The sequence below is a fragment of the Falco peregrinus genome, chromosome 5 (assembly GCF_023634155.1).
Source record: "Falco peregrinus isolate bFalPer1 chromosome 5, bFalPer1.pri, whole genome shotgun sequence".
Classification (NCBI taxonomy): domain Eukaryota; kingdom Metazoa; phylum Chordata; class Aves; order Falconiformes; family Falconidae; genus Falco; species Falco peregrinus.
Window position 1 is genome coordinate 77725688 of NC_073725.1, and position 17564 is coordinate 77743251.

Here is a 17564-nt window from a genome sequence, read left to right on the forward strand (position 1 = left end):
TAGTCGTATACTGTCTTCTGAGATAATAAAAAAAGGTTTCCAAGGCATTTACTGTCATCCACAATATAATATTTGTCTGGGTGTCCCAGGAAGGGTTCTCACACAGCCCATGTAGGCCAAGCAAGCGGAATTCAGGATATGTGTTTGTGTTTCTCCAAAGGGAATTTCCAGAAAATCTTGGTCAGCGGGACAAGCTGTTCCCCTCTCTTTCACTCAGAACTCTTTTTTTTTTTTTATCATTCCATCCCATGTCTGGGGTGATGGCCCTTCTGGTTAGATCCAGAACTTTTTTTTTTTCTCCAGGAAATTAACTTACTGTGTTAAATGCTTTCAGCCAGACTTTGTCAGAGGGTTTGACTTTTTTTATTTTTCTTTTCTTCCCCCAATATGACCAGTCCTCTTTGGGGCCTGCCTGGAACAAAATTTTCCACAGAGAGTGGCCATCGCATGGTTTCAGCATCTCTTTTTTTGAGCCCTCTCTTCTCAGATGAGCTTGGCAGCAAAAATAAATGCAGTCTGACAAAAGGAGGTGCTTTGATCAGGGGACAGAAAACACTGAGCAGGAAGCTCATTTCTGACTGCTTTGCTCTTGCTTAGGTGCTCTGCATGGGATTTCTTCAGGCAGAAATAAGAGACTTCAGCTCACTGTTGGAGAGAGAAAAATTTACATTCACTGATACGCCGTGATAGAGTTTAGTGGAAGTGGAAGCCTGACTTCTCCTTTTTAGACTGCGACCACTGAAAACAAAATAGCTCTCACATCTTTGTGGGTCACAGCCTCTGCAACCGTAGGAGGTTTATTTCAGTTACACCCTTAAGCTAAGATTGTCAGGGAATGTCACGCAGGGTCTGGATGCTCAGCACTTCTAGACATCAAAAGCACTTTGGGAGGCTTTAGCTTAGCACACGACAATGTCAGATTGGAGGTCAGCACCTGAATTTGCAAATGTTGCATTTCCTGTTCAAGATTTTCTTATTAAACCGTTTCTTTGTAGCTCCGTTTGCTGGTGGTGATTGTGCAAGGCCTGATACACTTGCTAGTTGACCTGATTGACTCTCTGCCTCTTTATTCAATCATCCTTCGGCTCTGCAGATCCTACAGGCTCGCAGGTAAGAACTTCAGCGCTGCACATGCAGAAGTTCAAGGATTTTGCATTATGCACTTAATATTGATGCAATGGGTAGCGTCTGAATGGAAAGATGATGGGGGCAGGGGCAGGCAGGAAAGAACCCAAGGCTCAAGTCATGCAGTTGTCCGTACTGTTAACCAGTTCCTGCAAGGAGCAGGATGAGGATGTCAATGGAAAGAAATGTGATGCTGAAACAGAATCAGGAGTGCAAAAAAATGGCAACTAAAAGTGCCATCCAAACAAGCACTGTATAATGAGTTCATCTTTTGATTCCAGCTCTAGAGTACCAAGTCAGGTAGAACTTCTGAGAGTTAAACAAGCTCTTAACCTTGGGGGTTTGGGCTCTGAAACAAGCCAAATGACAAAAATTACAAAACTAGTTAGAAAATCTGCTGTTTCAAAGGGCTGGATCCACAGTGGCTGTGAATCAATGGAACTGCTTCAGTCCTGTGCTGACTTGACTAAGCAAACTCTTGACCTGAGGTGTTTGGATTAATTTCTGAGCTCTGGGCAGATTTCAGATAATTGTTCTCTTTTTGCAACTAATCTGTCACCGTTTTGAAACAAGTCATTGTTTTTCCAGTTTTGCTAACCATCAACCATGGTTGGCACCAGAGTAAAGGGTCATTTTGGAATGGGTCTAACTGTCAACACCTATGGTTAATCTAGTTAAAATCAAGCATGTCTAAGTTATTATCTCCCATCCATTTAAAGGGAATGCAGCAGGAATTTAAAATTTAATAAAGAGTTTGATCGTCACCAAACCCAGGCTAGTCATCAAATGCAAAGGAAGCTTGAGGCAACCCATAACAGCTTTGTCTGGTGGAGCGGTGCCAGGCTCAATTTTGGGGAGGTATAGCTAAGCCACGTTACCAACTCTTGCTTTTCCGTGTGTGCCTTCAGCAGGTTCCTATGAATTTCCTGGCAGAAACTTCTTAAACTCTCAGGGCTGTCTTTGGAGAGCAGGAGATGCTGCTGAAGAAAACTGACTGAGGAAACAGCAGGTCATAGGGCAGAAGAAAATCTTGTTGCTGCTGAAAGATGTAAAGCCATATATTCCCATCACTCTTAGATTACTTCTTCTCAGTTTTGTTCAGCCAGCTACCTACTGCAGGGTAAATAAGCCTTCACCCAGGCAGAGGACTGTTTTCTCAATTGAGTTTGTTACCTGACTTTGTTTGTTTGTTTGCTTCTCTTAAACATTTTAAGAAAGAGAACGCTGCAATGCCATGCTGCTTGCTAGATGAAGAGGCATCTCGGAGAATTTCTGCAGCCCGTGTTCCTGTCCCAATGCAAAAAAATGTCATTGCAGTGGTAACAGATGGAGCAGTTGAATCAAATTCAAAGGACTTTGGAGAGTACACATCACTTGATGTCCTCACTGCTTAGGTTTTGCCTCCCTTTTCAGACTCAGAACTTGGATAAGACATCCTCTGGCATATGTTACGGCAGCTGATCTTACAGGCACCATCAAGATAGTTCTACCAACATGAATGGATAGCTTTTCCTGTCAGCAAGGGGTTAGTGTAGTGTTTAAGTTCAATTCAGTTCAGTTGTGGCATCTGGCCTCCAAGTTCTTTGACGCAGTTTCTGAATTGACACAACATTACACTGATGAAGCCTGGGCCAGGATAGGTGAATGATCCACCCACACACCCAAAACAAAGTCTGTATTTTCTTTTCACACATCTGGAGTGAAATACTTCAGACTTTAAAAAGCCTTTCGCACGTATATCAAAGTTGATGTCCTGTGTGCAGAACTTCTGTCCACCCAGTGCTGGGTCGAGGGATGCCACCTTGGCTGGGATGGGTACACTGTGATGTTGATTTGTAGTGTGAAGTAAGGTATAGCAGCGAGGTTCAGGGGTCTCAGACTCTGCCCACACACAAGTTACCAGCATGCTGTTTGATCATGAACAGGTCAGTTCATTTTCTCTGTACTTCTTTCCCCTTTGCTTGATACTCACAGCACAAACTTTGGGGCAAGTTTTGTCATGGTTCTGTAAGACCTGTCATGGTGGTGTCTCCATGAGTACTGGAATACAGACAAGCAGTGAGCTTGCTTTAGTGTGCTGTCATGTGAAAGAAAGCAAATGGGTTCATGTCTTGACCTCTCTTGTGCCATCGATGGTGCCTGTGTACAGAAAAAGCAGAACCCTACTAGCCAACTCCAGAGCTGAATCACGGAATTTTTTTGGGCTCTTTTCTGCTAGAGTGATCTGCAGTAGACCAAGCCTTCCAGCTTTTTCTGTGAAGTGAATTGCTCAGACTCCTGAGCACTGTAGTAATCTATAGATCATTCTAAAATAAATTTGTAGTCCTTTTGTGCGTAAGTTTTCTTAGAAGTTTAAGACTCTTGAACAGTTAAATAATCTAATTAAAAGATTGGTGGCTTGCAGCTATAGAAGAGAAGTGTGCGGCCATGACCTACAGAAGCAGCATTTTCTGATCTAATGGACTGTTCCTAGGATAAGACTCAAGAGTGCTTGACCATGTATCTGAAACTTCAGTGCCTGCTTGTTCCTGTTTCTCTCTGACAAATTGCCTGCCTGAAAAGTAGTTCCTGGAATGACTTAGACTGCTTCTTCTTAGCCAAAACTCAATGAATCATGTTAAACATTTTTTGTCATCCAGCACATTTGCTTATTGAGGCCCAGAAGACTCAAACATCTTTTCGAAGCCATTGGGGAAGCCCATGTTTAATCAGCAAAATGTAGATTAATCCCTCCTGTCCTGTACAGAAAAGGCTTTATGATTTGGGGAGAGAGTTTAAACCAGAGGTCTCTGCTAGACAAGAGTGTGCTCTCCCAGGAGTAAACTGTATAATTCTAATTAATTCAAAGCTTGAACAAAAAGACCAAATGTTTTGGCTTTTAAATGTGCTCGGGTCACATAAATACTGTAGTGATGGGCTTAAGCAGGTGAAGAGTTTTATTTCTATTTGTACTTCTGAGCCACTCTTTGATCTGTGGCAGATTACTTCATTACTCTTGCCTCATCTTCTTACCTGTAGAAAGGAATAATGGGGGCACACTTGGCTGGTTTTATTTCTGTGATTTGAGGTGATTCGAGGTCTTTCAAAGTAAAATGCCTCTCTAGTCCTAGTTGTTACCTTTGTTGGAAACATTGCATTAGGTCTTTATGTGCACTATGTCACCGTTGGAATCCAGCATCTTTCTTTACAGTGTTGGGAATGTAGCAAATCCAAGAGGAAATATAAAAGTGGCAGGTTTGATGGGGTTTGTAGTATGTTAAAAACATATGAATGCTGGGATTAATAGGCAGCGATTGCTTTAAAATACTTTAATGCCTCTAGGCCAGCCACTTTCCTCCCTTATTCTGAAAGGGGGAGAGGTTTGCACGTGTGCTGTATCCACATGAGCACAAATTAAAGGTGAGTTCTGCCTGCTGTTAACATGGAGTTCCCATTCTGATGGAAGTTTGGGAAAAGAGAAAGATTCTTCCAATCCTTTTGTCATTATCGGGTCAGTCTGTCTGATTTCTAGGCTTAGTGCTTGCTTTAGGACTGTGTTTTCAAGCTGGAAGTCAGAGGGCTGGCTGCTTTTAGTGGAGCTAAGAGAAACACATTGTCATCGTGCTTAAAACCACTATAGAGAGAATCTGTGCTTCCTGTTGAAAATGTGTAAGGGTTCATAAATCACAAAAGGTTGAAGACTCCGTTTCTAGGAAATCGGTGCTCAGCCAACAGAGCTGAGCAGCACGTGGCATGGTCTTTTCTCCAAGCGTGGATCTGATTTCCTTGTTTTGTTTCTTTTCAGCTGGTGTGAAGTTCAGAGTCCTTGAGCAGCAGGATGGAAAACCTCTTCGACTCCTCATGCAGGTAGGCACGTGTGCCCTGCATGGTGTTTTCAGCTGCAGGCTTCCCTTCGGACTGACCCCAGGGTCCTTCTGTTTTCTGTAGCAATTCTCAAACTGGTCCCACCAAAAGGCCCCACTTAAATTTCAGCTGTAAAATGCTGAAACAAGGGAAATAACTTTCACATTGCAATGAGTGGCTGCTGCTTCTGTTCTTTCTAATATCCTGCTTGAGTCCTCAGTTTAGAGAAAATACAGTGTCCTGTATGGTGTGAACTGAAATGGGAAAGACAGGCGAAACATGGAGCTCTGTTACTTGTGGAATTAAGGCTTTGTGTCATTATCACCTCACTTCCTGGCTCTGTGCAACCTCACCTTAATAACTGGGGGACACTGAGAGAAGCAAAAGAAGGCAGTTAAACCATCCAGAATGAAGGACTAGTAAAAGGTCTTCCCTGTCAGATGTGTTGAAAAGCCTTAGCTGCTCCGTGATGCCGGCAAGGTGATTGTGTGGGTGAGACAAGAAGGAAGGGCCTCCTGTTATTCTCCTGAGTTGCTCTGGCAAGGTGTATAGGAAAAGCTTACCTGTGCTTTTGTAACCTTGCATTTCTATGCTCTGTTGTCAGAGATACTAAAGGAACATTTTTTTCTGGAAAGAAATGATGTAATGGTAGCAGTGAAGTTCTCTGTTATGCTTTCAGGAATGATTGTGAAATTTCCATTTCCATGACTTTGTGCAAGTACTGCCATATCACAGGGTCGCTTTTCTTGCTCTTTGCATCCTAGGAGGAGAGTCTGCAAGTAGCGTACAGAATTTATGAAAAACACTTGGATGCTAAGAGAGTGTGTGGGAAGGAATTGACTGTGGCTTTCCAGTTCTTTTGCTTTTTCCATCACCGGTCCAGCCCCAGCCCTATTTCAGCAGAGTTCAAATTAGCACAGAATCAGCACACCAGCTAGCAGCAATTCATAAGAGAATCCCTTAAACAGATGTCTTCTAGGGCAAAACTAGCATTTCCTAAGCATACTGTTCCCAGTTCCTGTCTTTTGGTAGGGCAGTGGTATAAGGACCAAAATCTGTCATTTTCTGTGACCAGAGGACTCCATAAAAAGGAAACCAGACAGCAGAGATGGGGCACAGGTGCTGCTGGGTGGAGAATTCGTCATCAGTGTGTTTATGAGATGGTAGATTGCTTCTCCAGAGGAGAAAGATCACGCCTTAGAGAGCAGAGTCACTGGGTCATATGGATATGATGGATTTTCCTTGGACCACTGCAGAAAGATCCTTTTGCTATCTAGAATATAGCATAAGTCATCATATCAAGAGGTGGAAGTGCTTTAGCGGATATCTCTTTTGACCTTCTGTTCAAATAATAATGAGCAGAGAGTCAGTAAAGGCACTTCTTTGCTCTTTGTGCTGGTGGAAATGGAAAATGGGCTCGTGTCAGAAATCCTGCTGAATATACCACTTTCTGATAGGCCTTTTGAGAGGACAATCTAAAAAGCCTATTTTTAAGTGACGTGCTAGAATTCTTATTTATGGTTGGTGATGATATTCTTTTCTAGAAATTTGGCAGCGGCTTTGTCCCCTCACCGTATGGTAGCCCCCTGGAGTGACACTTGATGGAAGTAAAGCTGTATGCGTATAACTATGCCCAAAATAATTTAAGCTATAGGTGACTGATACATTCACAGCTGTCCTTTGGGACACTGGTAATGGATTAGAAACCAGTAATGCTGGTTTTGAGCATTCGCGTTCAGCTTGTGGTTCAGCCAAGTGATTATTTTTTATTTTTAAGATAGTGTCACTGGAATGCAAATTCCAGACTCAGGCAAGCAGAGGGTGGGGAATGATATTTCCATTCCATTTGTTACTTAATTTTCTTCTTTCTACTAAAAAATACATAGTTCAGTGTTTTCATTACTGTTTAAAATCATTTACTTTGGTGCACAAGAAGAAATATTTCTGACATTGTGGCTCAATGATAGCTGATAGCCCAGTGAGAAGACAGGGTGCGTTTGATTCATCTGTGTAACTTCTGCTAGAAATGTCATCTTTCACAGCAATTGCTTTGAGAAAAGGGTTAAGCAAAAGAGGAAGGGAAAAGGGAACCGCTCCATTATGAAACAAAGGATGTCTATTATATCAGGGTATATTATAGCTTTGGACTACAGAAATTGCATAAAAGGAACTCGTATTGCCACTTCACTAATAAACGTTTGCTTTTGTTTTGCTTGTTTGTTTCCATTTATAATAGGAGAGGCAGATACATGTCTTGTTCTGGACGTAAAACCATCTCTTGTTATTTTTCAGTAGGCAAGTGTTACCGCTCGGTATCACCACTCTGCCTTGGCTTGATTTTCAACGAGAAATGTTGTGTCCAAACCTTCCAGCCCACATAGCTAATAGTCAAAGGAACATACACTGTGTATCTCCCTGGTATAGCAGCAGTTTCTATCCTCCCCCAGCATATTTTCACTTAAAACATACTGGTTTGCCTACAGCTGAGGAAATAGGCAGAAATAGTTACTCAGGTTTTACTGTTGTTTGTTTTGGGGGCAGGGCTCTTTGGTCTTTTTTTTTCCCCCCCTATTTTTTCTTTTTTCTTTAGCTAACTCTCTATGACTGCAATGCGATGAGATTGGTTATAGTCATGCAGAACATCCCATAAATGCTGTGGTCAATCCTTGGCCTTTAGGCTGTAGAATGTGTTTGAAATATGAGCTGCATGAATTTGGGTTAGACATACCTCAGGTGGTACGAGCACCGCTCTTCTGTTTCTGGTACCAATTTTGATTGTGTTAAGAACTAGCTTCCTGTGACTCTGTTTGGGATGCATTTATATCTGCTAACGAGTCAGCATCCCACAGCTGGACCACTCTGGGGCTGGCGGTTCTTTGGCTTCCCTCAGCCCGTGCGACTGCTGCCCTGGCCTTTTTCCTGAACTTCACAGGGATGCTTCTGTGTACAGGCGTTTTATCCTTCTGCCTCAACAATGTTGTGCTTTGAAAGGAATTTGACAAAGGTCTCCAGGATTAATTGTAATGAACTCATTGGTTAATCACCCTTTCCAAGAGCTCCATCTTTGCAGGCACTCTGAGTTCATCCCCCACTACTGCATGAGCACGAGACAGCTGAAGCAAACTGGTGGTACAGGCAAACTCCCAGAAAACTGGTTGTTCTTCAGTGGACAAAAGAAATATTCAGCTTTTGACAAAGTAGTGACTGTCTGCATGGGTTTTGCTGTCTCTCTCCTTTCGGTGGCTGGATTTTCTACTGTGAATTATAGTCTCCTTTCATGCAGCTGCTTGGTTGATTCCAGCATAGCTGGACCCTTTCACTAGAGAAGGATATCCTTCCATTTCTCCCCACTGTCCAAGCTTCCTCTAGCTCTGTAAGTCTCACCTCGACATTTCTTGTCTGTTTTCTGAGACCCACCATTTCTGTGTCATCTCTTTACTCTTTTGGAGACAATCTATTGCTCTGCATCCTTTTCATGCATCAGATCTTGGCCAGACGGGATCAATCCTCCAGACTTCACCTATCTCTCTACCCTGGAATGAGATTTTTTCCAAGGTCTAAAATCCTTCTGTCTCTGCTCGTCCAGTTAACATGTCTGTCTGCCTCCCCCATCTTCAGAAGGTCAGTACAGCAACTTTGTGACCATAATGAGAGGCCACGAGCTTCTGCAGGCAGAGACTCCAGACATGGTCATTCTTGGGATGGTGATTGAAACAAAATTTTAAAAGGTGAACTCAGCCAAGGAGACTTAAAATGGTGATGAGCAGCTCTGCGTGGCATTGTGTGCTATGCATCCCATTCTGCTAGGACTTTGTTCCACTGGGTAGGTATCAGGTGATATCGGGTGTAGCTTAAACTATAGCTGTGGGCTGAGGGCTTAGCACATTAAAGCAGTAGGGTCCTAAAATATACAGCTTGACTGGCACATTGTAGAGGAGTTCCTGAGAGTTGCAGTGCACCCCCAACAGAGTATTGCTGTCTGCAGCGAGAGCCTCCCATCCCTCCAGCCACTGCAACCTCCTAACGCAATGAGGCAACAGTTCTACACCCTTGTGTAATGAGCATCACTCTCAAATCCTAGTGGTGCTTGCGTCTGCATCTCTGCTTGAAAACGATTCTAATAATACTCCCTGCCAAGCTTGATTTGTTAATGTTTCAGGATGTTGTAGAAGGCTACACAGCTTTAGCTAGCCAGAGAGGGATTCTTACACCCTGTGAGTAGCAGTATTGATGTTTTAACAGAGGCCAGTGCTATGCAAAAGTTGCACTTGCCCTCCTCAGCTGCCTGTGTTTCTTACTACAACACATTTTAATTGTTGCTATCCCTCTTTTTTCTCATAGATCAACCCTCTGTCATATAGCAGTGTGGTACAGACATACAGGCTGCCAACCTACAGCTGTTACCCTAAGGATTCCTGGACATCTCTCTGCAAGAAGCTGTTCCTTGGAGAGCTAATCTACCCTTGGAAACACAAAGGAGAGAAGCAGGACTAAAGACGGCAAAAGAGCTTGAGAGACGGTCAGGAGAACATATTGAATCCTGATGCTTTCGGACCAAAGGCATCTTAGAGCCAGCAGCTGCTAGATCCCTTTAATTAGATTTTGGTAACATGGGAGCAGCTGAATTTTTAAAGGCAAGTATTTTTAAACATTATTTTTCAACTTTCCTTTTCCCCTACACTGTGTTTGTGTAATATGCAAATGATTGTTTTTGAAGCAAAAGGTTAAATCCATCAGTGCCTCATGAAACCAGCATTTAGTGTAATCGAGGAAGAACCTCCTGAATGGTTTGATGAAATATTATCTCCTTGCATGTAAGCTCAGAGGGCTGTATTAAAACAGCCCTTCAGGTGGTTCAAAGCCACAGTGCTGAGGTGCGTTCTGCCAAAGGGTATTTTGGACCTTTTATGCTTCAGCCTTCAAAGCAGCTGATCAAAACCAAGGTGGAGGATCAGCTTGTAGAGTCATACACTGAAAAAACTGTACAGCGGGGTTATCTGGGATCATAGGATGTTTATTCTTTTCCTTTTGGGTGGGCTTGGATTCACTGCCGCTGTAGCACCAGAGGAGGTGTTAAGCGTACAAACAGCAGGGCTGGAGGCCCAGAAACACAGACTGTTGTACATTCGTGCATATAGGGTCTCATCTACATTTTTTCAAAAGCAAATATTGTTTTGGGGAGGGCTGAGCCCAGAGCTGACACGAAAACTGAAGTGCAGAGCGCATAAGCCTCAGACCCCAGACTGCTCAGCTGCCCAGTGGCAGCTGAGAGCTCTGGGCTGTGCCAGGGCTCAGGGCTCCTTGCTTAGTCGCAGTGTAAGGCAAACGCACCTTTGCTGAGCCCAGCTCTGGCTGCTGGGTCTGCCAAAGTGCTGCAGCAGCCCAGCTTGCTACGCAGCTCAGCCAGCTCAGGGAAGCGTGTGCCGCGCTCCCTTACAGGGTCAGTACATCGCCCTGGTCTCAGGGCCCAGGTGGGAGCCTCCTCATGTGGGGCCTCATCTTTTGCACTTTCTGATAGTCAAGGAGCTTTAAAATCTCATATCTCAGATATGAGGCATTTAAAGCCAATTCTGTCCCTGAAACTATAGACATGTTTCCCTTAGGAGAGTTTTCTTGCTTTGGATACTACCTCCACAGTGTAGCAGTGCTCAGTGTGTCAGTGTCCTGGTCTGAGGGTGTGCTCATACTGGTGTGAGTCTTCTATTCCCTGTCCCGGGGACAGTGCACAGGAGTGTGATGTCCCACTGGGTGCTTTGTTGTTGTGTAGACATTTACATACAGTTGTTACTCCGAAGTACGCTTTCTCCAGGCCTGCTAGCTCCTCTTGCCCCAGCTGAAACAATGATGTCGTGTCATTGTACCCTGCGCGCCCAAAGTGACTGCAGTAACTGGCAGGTGAGAGGTGTGCTGGATCCGGGCCCCTCTTCCTCTGCCTGTCCAAGGAAGCGAGGATGGAGGAGGAAGAGGAGGAGGTGTTGTGGCTGCAGTGCTCGGCCCTTCTCTGGAGGGCTGCCTGTGTATTCCAGTGGGAGCAGGTGGAGGCAAGGCAAGGAGCCGTGGCCGGGTGCCCTGGGCTTTAGTAGCCTTCAGTCAGCACTTCCACTGGCAGGATAAGAGTTTCCTACCCCAGCCCTACGTCTCATCTGTGTACTTGAAGCTGTCATAGAAGAGAAGGGGATATGGCCCCACTGATTTAAGACATCCCTGCCAGCTATATTTGGGGGTTTTGTAGCTGCTAAAAGCCTCTCATGGTGCAGCCACTGCCCCTTCAGTGATAGCTTGATCAGGAGGAAATGAAGCTCTGTAGGCAGGTGCTTGTTCCAGATAATTCCTGAGCAGGCAAACACAGGAGCTGCCAAGGTCTTACAGTTTTCTTAAGGACATCAGGAAGGGAGGCAGTATTACATGGGCACTGCTACCCAAAGACTATGTCCTATGACCTCGATCCAGGGAAGAAGGGCACATCGCTGAAGAAAGCCAGCATGGCAAAAGCCCTGCTCTGCCATCTGCCACTGCAGGCTCTGGGTAGGACATCACTGGCTGCTGGAACTGGAGAGATCTTCATTCTTCTTTAATAGTCAGTATTTAAAACTCAGGTACAAATACAGTATTTCCTCTCTTGGAATATCAGCGCCCAAGTGTTTCTGTCCACTCCAGCTGTGAACAATCCAGGTTGTGATCCGTTTAGTGGATGAATGGTCTAAATAAAATTTGTGACTTCAGCTTAAGTCAGAGTCGTGGAGACCCATCCTTACCTGGCACTCAGCAGAGCAGATTTACACTTTACCTCCCTCTCATGTTTCCACTGCAGCTACTAAATGATATTCCCCCTGCTTCCTCCCACGCCTGCATAGTTTGGTTTACTAAATGCTCTGAGAAACTTTATTATTTTTGGTCTTGTGAAAATAATGTTCCTAATATCCTGGCTTTTAAAATCTTTCTGTGAGACCAGACAGCTCACGATGGTCCTAATCGTGGCTATCCTTTGGGATCAAGTGACCCGAAAGCCCCAGAGACAGCACAGAGCCATAAAAACCAGCAAATGTGGCCTTCCTATTGGGAACCTGCCAAACATATTAGATGTTCCAGTCTAGGGTCTGTTTACTAAAGGCTGATACTGACTCCAGGGATGGTGAAATGTCAAACTGAGAAAAAGCTTCTCTTCAAACCCAAGAGCCTGATTCATCTGCAACACAGAGGACCTTGAGTAGCCCAGCTGGGAAATGACAGACTCTTCTGGCTGCAGTTCTCCTGTGCCACGCAGAACTGGTGCCTGAGCTGTCTTACTGTTTCTCATACTCGGCATTCTCCTGGCCCATGATGGTATCTGAGCCTATGAGTTTCTTCTGCTGGATATCTGCCATGTCTCTCCTCTTCCTTTCCAGTCACTGCTGTGAAATAGTCTTCCCCCACCCTTTTCCGATTCTGCGCAGAGACAGTACAACAACTTTGCAGACATCCTGCTCAGGAACATTTGACCTTATGTCATCTCTCTAATTAGAAGTTGGGATCAGCATCATCTTCCACAGCAGTGCAGACTGTCCTAGCCCAGGCATTTCCTCAGGGGAGAGGCTGCTGGTGAAGCTATGGCTCTGCTTTATCCTCAGATCCGTATTATCCATATCAGTCCTTGGATGAGAAGTAGTTAAAGATTTCAGATCTTCTCTGATTCCTACCACACATCCCTTATGGCAGTCAGCAAGCAGTCTTTGGCAGCCATCATTCAAAGACTGTAATCTTGCAGACTTTTTTTTTAATGCTGCATTTCCTTATTATTATTTCTTCCACCTTATGGTTCCCAGTGCTGGCACAACACTCAATATGCCTCTTTACATAGGCATGGGTTGTGTAAAGGAAAATGTGATTCACTATATGCAAAACCCATCCTAGATAGAAATTCTGCCTTTGAGAAATACTTTCCTTTCCTAACCAGAATAGCATGTGACAATGCTGAAAGGAAATCTCAGTAATTATGCTGCACTGAAGGCTCTGGTTATGGTTTTGGGAGTTTTCCCTGATCCTGCAGCTGGATTGTGCCTTGTTCTGCTGGCACATGTGAATATACCGTCAGGCCCACAGAAAGAGTGTTGCCCATATGTATAATCCATATGTTGACTTACACTCTTGGGAGTGTAAGGCAGGAAAATCTCCTGCTTTGTCATCATGCAGATAATGAGTTGCTTTCCTTCTGCTCTGTGCTGCCTGATCCTGCTTCCACAACACCATCTTCCTGCTGAACTCAAGCCCTTAGTGATTTACTCCTTGTGCTTGGACCTGGTGATCACACCATCACAGAATCACAAACTGGTGGAGGTTTGAAGGGGCCTCTCTAAGCTCATCTGGTCCAGCCTTCTGCTCAAGCAGGGCCACCCAAAGCTGGTTGCCCAGAACTATGTCCAGATGGTTTTTTAATATCTCTAGGGATGGAGACTCCACCATCTTGGACAACCTGTGCCAGTGCTTGGCTGCCCTCACAGTAAAAAAGTGTTCCCTGCTCTTCAGACAGAATTTCAAGTGTTTCAGTTCATGCCCATTGTCTCTTGTCCTATCATCCTGTTACGCTGAGCTAGAGACACCATAACTCAAATCTCGTCAGTGAATTTGGAGATTTGCAGTCCCACATTGTCTCTGTTCTGGAGCAACCCTATTCAGGGACTGTTCAGCAGCCCCTTTGCTTTTTTGGGGGTGCCTGAGCCCTCTGTGGTTACAGATGGTTGCCTGCTCATGGAGTCAGACACCTGACCTGCTGTGTGCCAGCTTTTCTGGACCTGGTGGCAGAGAGCACTTGCTCTCCAGCCAGACTCACTGCCCGCACAGAGTGGAAGCTGCGGGGGAGGCGGAGCAGACACCCCCAAGCTGGCAGTGCAAGGCCGCCTGGCTTGGGGAGCCGCCTTTGTGCGGTGGCTCTGAGGCTTTGCGTGGCTGATGGGTGGCAGCACCCTGTGAATACAGATGGGACGTGTCTGGACCTCAGCTGATCCATCCACATGACGTGAGGCCACGGGGCTTACCAAGCTAGTTCAGGAGCTTTTGGAGTGTATTCCTCTGTGCAGGATAAACATGTTCCGAGCAATCCAAACCTTACACGGGCAGCTGATCTGCCTTCCTGGATGAGAAGAGCGTGCTCATCACTTTGCATCTGGCCCACCATTTTGCGTTGGGACCAGAACAGCTTGCTGCTTGCGAGAGTCCGTCCCCTTCAACTCTCAGCTGGCAGCCCCACATCCACTACTCATCCGCATCTGGGTCTGGACCTCAGACCGAGAATGCTCAGACTTCATTGTCTCAGCAAGCTAAATAGGAGGAGGATACTGGCGATGATGAATGCTGCAGGTGACAGAAAGTAAACCCTTCATTTCCAGGCAAGCGATGAGGCTCAGGAGCAGGGGGCAGTGCTGGGTGTGCTGCTTGCCCGGGTGAAGCAGAGCCAGGGCCCTGCCCTGCTCTCCTTGCAGGGAGAGGCTGCCTGCACAGCTCCTGTCCGCAGTGTTATTTAAGCATCTGGCATTGGGGAAATTCATGAGAACTTCACAATTGTTGTAATCAATCCTCTTATTTATAATGTTTTCTGTTTTTAAATAAAGTATTATAAAAGAATATTGAACGTCTGGTTTAATGAAGTGTGTGTGTGTGGTCATTTGCCTGCAAAGTTTGACGAGGAAGTTTGATGCGCTGGTTAAAAAGCACTGGTACGTTTTCTCTTTGCATTCACATAAACTACCAAGTGTTAAGCAGGGGCAAGGTGCTCACATAGCAGCAACACTGTGGTCATTTTAAAATGTCACCATTAACACCATTTGAAGGTGACTTCCTTCCCCACCACAGCCCCGATGTAAAACGCAGCAGTCCAGCTTAGCAGTCCAGGAAACAATGCTTGGCTTAGGAGACAGCCTTGCTCCATGTTCACCACGGTGCCGGTTGTGCGGACAGAAGGGCCGGGCAGAGCGATGGCGATGCCAGCCTGTGGCAGGGCTGTGCGCGGCTGGGACCAGAGAGGCTCCGCCTGTACTGGTTGCAGGTGCTCCAGCCTGAGACTTGTGGGATGGAGAGCTTAAACCTTTTAATCAGAACTTAAATGCATTTTGATTACACTAGAATAAAGATGTTGGGGAGAAAAATTGAGCTTTTCCCTCTTGTTTAACTTGACACCGAGCACCTGTGTGGCTGCCTGGGCAGCAGCTACCACCACAGGTGGGTGCCCCCCCCAAGCCGGGGTGACCCCCACCCCTGGATGCCCACCCCACCCTAGGGTGACCCCCATGCACCCCTGGATGCCCCCCACACCTGCGTGACCCTTATAAATGGATATCCCCTGCCTGTGCGCGCACCCGCCTGGGTGCCCCCTGCCTCGCTGTCCCATGATGCTCCGCTGCGCCGCCCGGCCCCGCAAGGCACGCCGGGACCTGTAGTCTACGCCCGCCCCGCCCACGCCTGCCGCCCCGCCCCTGGCCCCGGGGCGAGCCCCGCCTGACGGACGCGCGGCTGGACCAATGGCGGCGGGCAGGGCGGGCCCTGGCGGCGCCGCCGGGCAGCGGGCGGGCGCGGGGCGGCGGCCCTGAGGTGGGCGGTGGGGCCGGGCCTGGCGGGGCCGATCGGGCGGCGGGGCCTGGCGGGGCCTGGCGCGGGCGGGGGCTTTGTCAGCGACGGGGGGCGCTGAGGAGCCGGCGGGGCCGGGCCGGGCTGTTTGCCACCGCCTCCGCCTCCTCCTCCGCCTCCTTCTCGTCCTCCTCCTCCTCCTCCTCCTGCCGCCGCCGCAGGTCCGCGGCGCGGCGCTGGGCGGAAGATGCGAGGCGCGGCGGAGGGCCGGCTGTGAGCTGCGGCAGGGGGAGCGCCCCGGCGGTGCCCGCGGAGCGGGGCCGGGCCCAGCCCCAGCCCCCCTCAGGCCGGCGGCGGGGCATGCGGATCGGGCCTGCTCGCCGATGAGAGGGAGGATGGGCACGCAGGGCAGCCCGGTGAAGAGCTACGATTACCTCCTCAAGTTCCTGCTGGTGGGGGACAGCGACGTGGGCAAGGGCGAGATCCTGGAGAGCCTGCAGGACGGCGCCTCCGAGTCCCCCTACGCCTACAGCAACGGTGAGCGGCCGGGCCGGGGCAGGGGCCGCTGCCCCCCGGCCACCCCCGGGAAGGCGGGCCGCCCTGGTTTGCCTTTTTCTTTTTCTCTTTGTGTGTGTGTGTGGGTTAATTACCTGGGAGCGCAGCGCGGCTGCCCAGCAGCGAGAGGCCGCGGCTGCACCTCAGCAGCGGGGGGCGGCGGGGCCGGGCCGGGGGGCGCCCGGGGGGCGCGGGTCCCGCAGCAGGGGGCGGCGGGGCCGGGCCGGGGAGCGCGGAGGGGAGCGGGGCCCTGCCCGAGCGGAGCCCGCCCCGCACCCCCAGGGCCGGGCCGGGCCCCAGGGGAGCAGCGCCTGTAACAAAAGACCGGGAGCCTGGTTCCAGGCCAGCGCCGCGCTCGCTCGGCGGCAGCCTGCAGCTCGGCTGGGCCTCCTCCTGCAAACAAACATCGAGGTTTCTCACGGAGCCCATGACAGACCATTAACTATGGTGTCACAAGACAGTAATTAAGAGCCAAGGAGTGCCGCTGTGCTATTTCCTGCATCCCCTCGCTGCAGTTAAAGCGTAACACAGCCTGGCGGGGGGCAGGTCCTGGGGTGGTTTTCAATCTGTCATCCTTCCCCCAGCCTCCGTGCAGAATAACATCCCCCGGGGCTCGACAGAAGCGATCCAGTCCAGGCCCCGTGTCGCCACTGCAGCCCACCCCAGGGTTGGAGCAGGTGGTGCTTGGTTTTGCCCGTAAGCAGGAGACGGAGGGAATCGGGTGCTTCTCGACGCTCTGTGTCAAAACTGGCTGAATTCAGAGCGTAAAGGAGCGGCGCGGCTCCTGGCTGCGTGCTCGGTCCTTGGAGCTACTACCAGCTTGTAGGAGCTGATGCAAGCGCGCACCTGCTCCGCAGAGATTTACGGGGAGGTGGTGACTCAGAAGTCGGGCTGCTTGTGAAATGAGAGCAGCAAATTCTGGAACTAGAAGGTTGTGGTATCATTCATCTCTTTGGGTGTCTGGCTGAGGTGGTGCGGTTTGCCTTCGAGGAGATGCTTGGCACTTTTAAGCTTCCCTGAAGAGAGTTTGTGTCTCTGAAGAACCCGCCTCATCTGGGAGCTGTAGAGCTGCTCCTTGGGGTTAGCATTTACTAAGCAGGAAGGGATGATGAGCGTAACAGGGTTGTTTTAAATGAAGTGTTAAAGTCGGAATTGTCTTCTAATAGAAATGGTTTTGACTGTTCTTTGAAGCAGGCAGTGGAGGAGTAATAACTACAACTGCTGAGTGAGTTGATATATACACAAAACCCAAAGAACAGTGACTTTGGCTATTGCTGTGAAAGTGTTGTCTCTGTACCTTGCAGGTTTTATAACAACAAAATACCACCACCTTTCTTCCAGAAAAAGAAATCTCAGCGAATGATATTTTCAGAACCTTCCCTCATCTTCTGGGAGCAGTTGAATCCATTCCTAATTAGAGAATTAGGTCACATACTGTGTTTTCACAGCAATGTATGCTGTGATAGTCCCTGCTTCCATTGCTTCTGCAAAGCTACACGCCTTTT

At 47.9% G+C, this 17564-nt stretch overlaps 2 protein-coding genes across 10 annotated transcripts in view; both read left to right on the forward strand.

Moving 5' to 3' along the window:
* PIGQ (phosphatidylinositol glycan anchor biosynthesis class Q) overlaps positions 1–14567 on the forward strand; it is a 38807-nt gene extending 24240 nt beyond the window's left edge. For 7 of the 9 annotated variants that reach the window (XM_055804267.1, XM_055804271.1, XM_027791793.2 and 4 more), the window contains exons 9-11: positions 996–1110; positions 4910–4971; positions 9310–14567. In XM_055804267.1, the coding sequence (XP_055660242.1) occupies positions 996–1110; positions 4910–4971; positions 9310–9462 (330 nt within the window). In that variant the 3' untranslated portion in view covers positions 9463–14567. Of the gene's footprint in view, positions 1–995; positions 1111–2033; positions 3460–4909; positions 4972–9309 lie in introns of those variants that run through there. The other 2 variants (XR_008747235.1, XM_055804273.1) reach the window with 2 other exon arrangements.
* Positions 14568–15718: 1151 nt separating this feature from the next.
* The window catches only part of RAB40C (RAB40C, member RAS oncogene family), a 36599-nt gene continuing 34753 nt past the window's right edge, over positions 15719–17564 (forward strand). Inside the window, exon 1 of the mRNA XM_005241041.4 lies at positions 15719–16041. Within this exon, the coding sequence (XP_005241098.2) occupies positions 15888–16041 (154 nt within the window). The 5' untranslated portion in view covers positions 15719–15887. The remainder of the gene's footprint in view (positions 16042–17564) is intronic.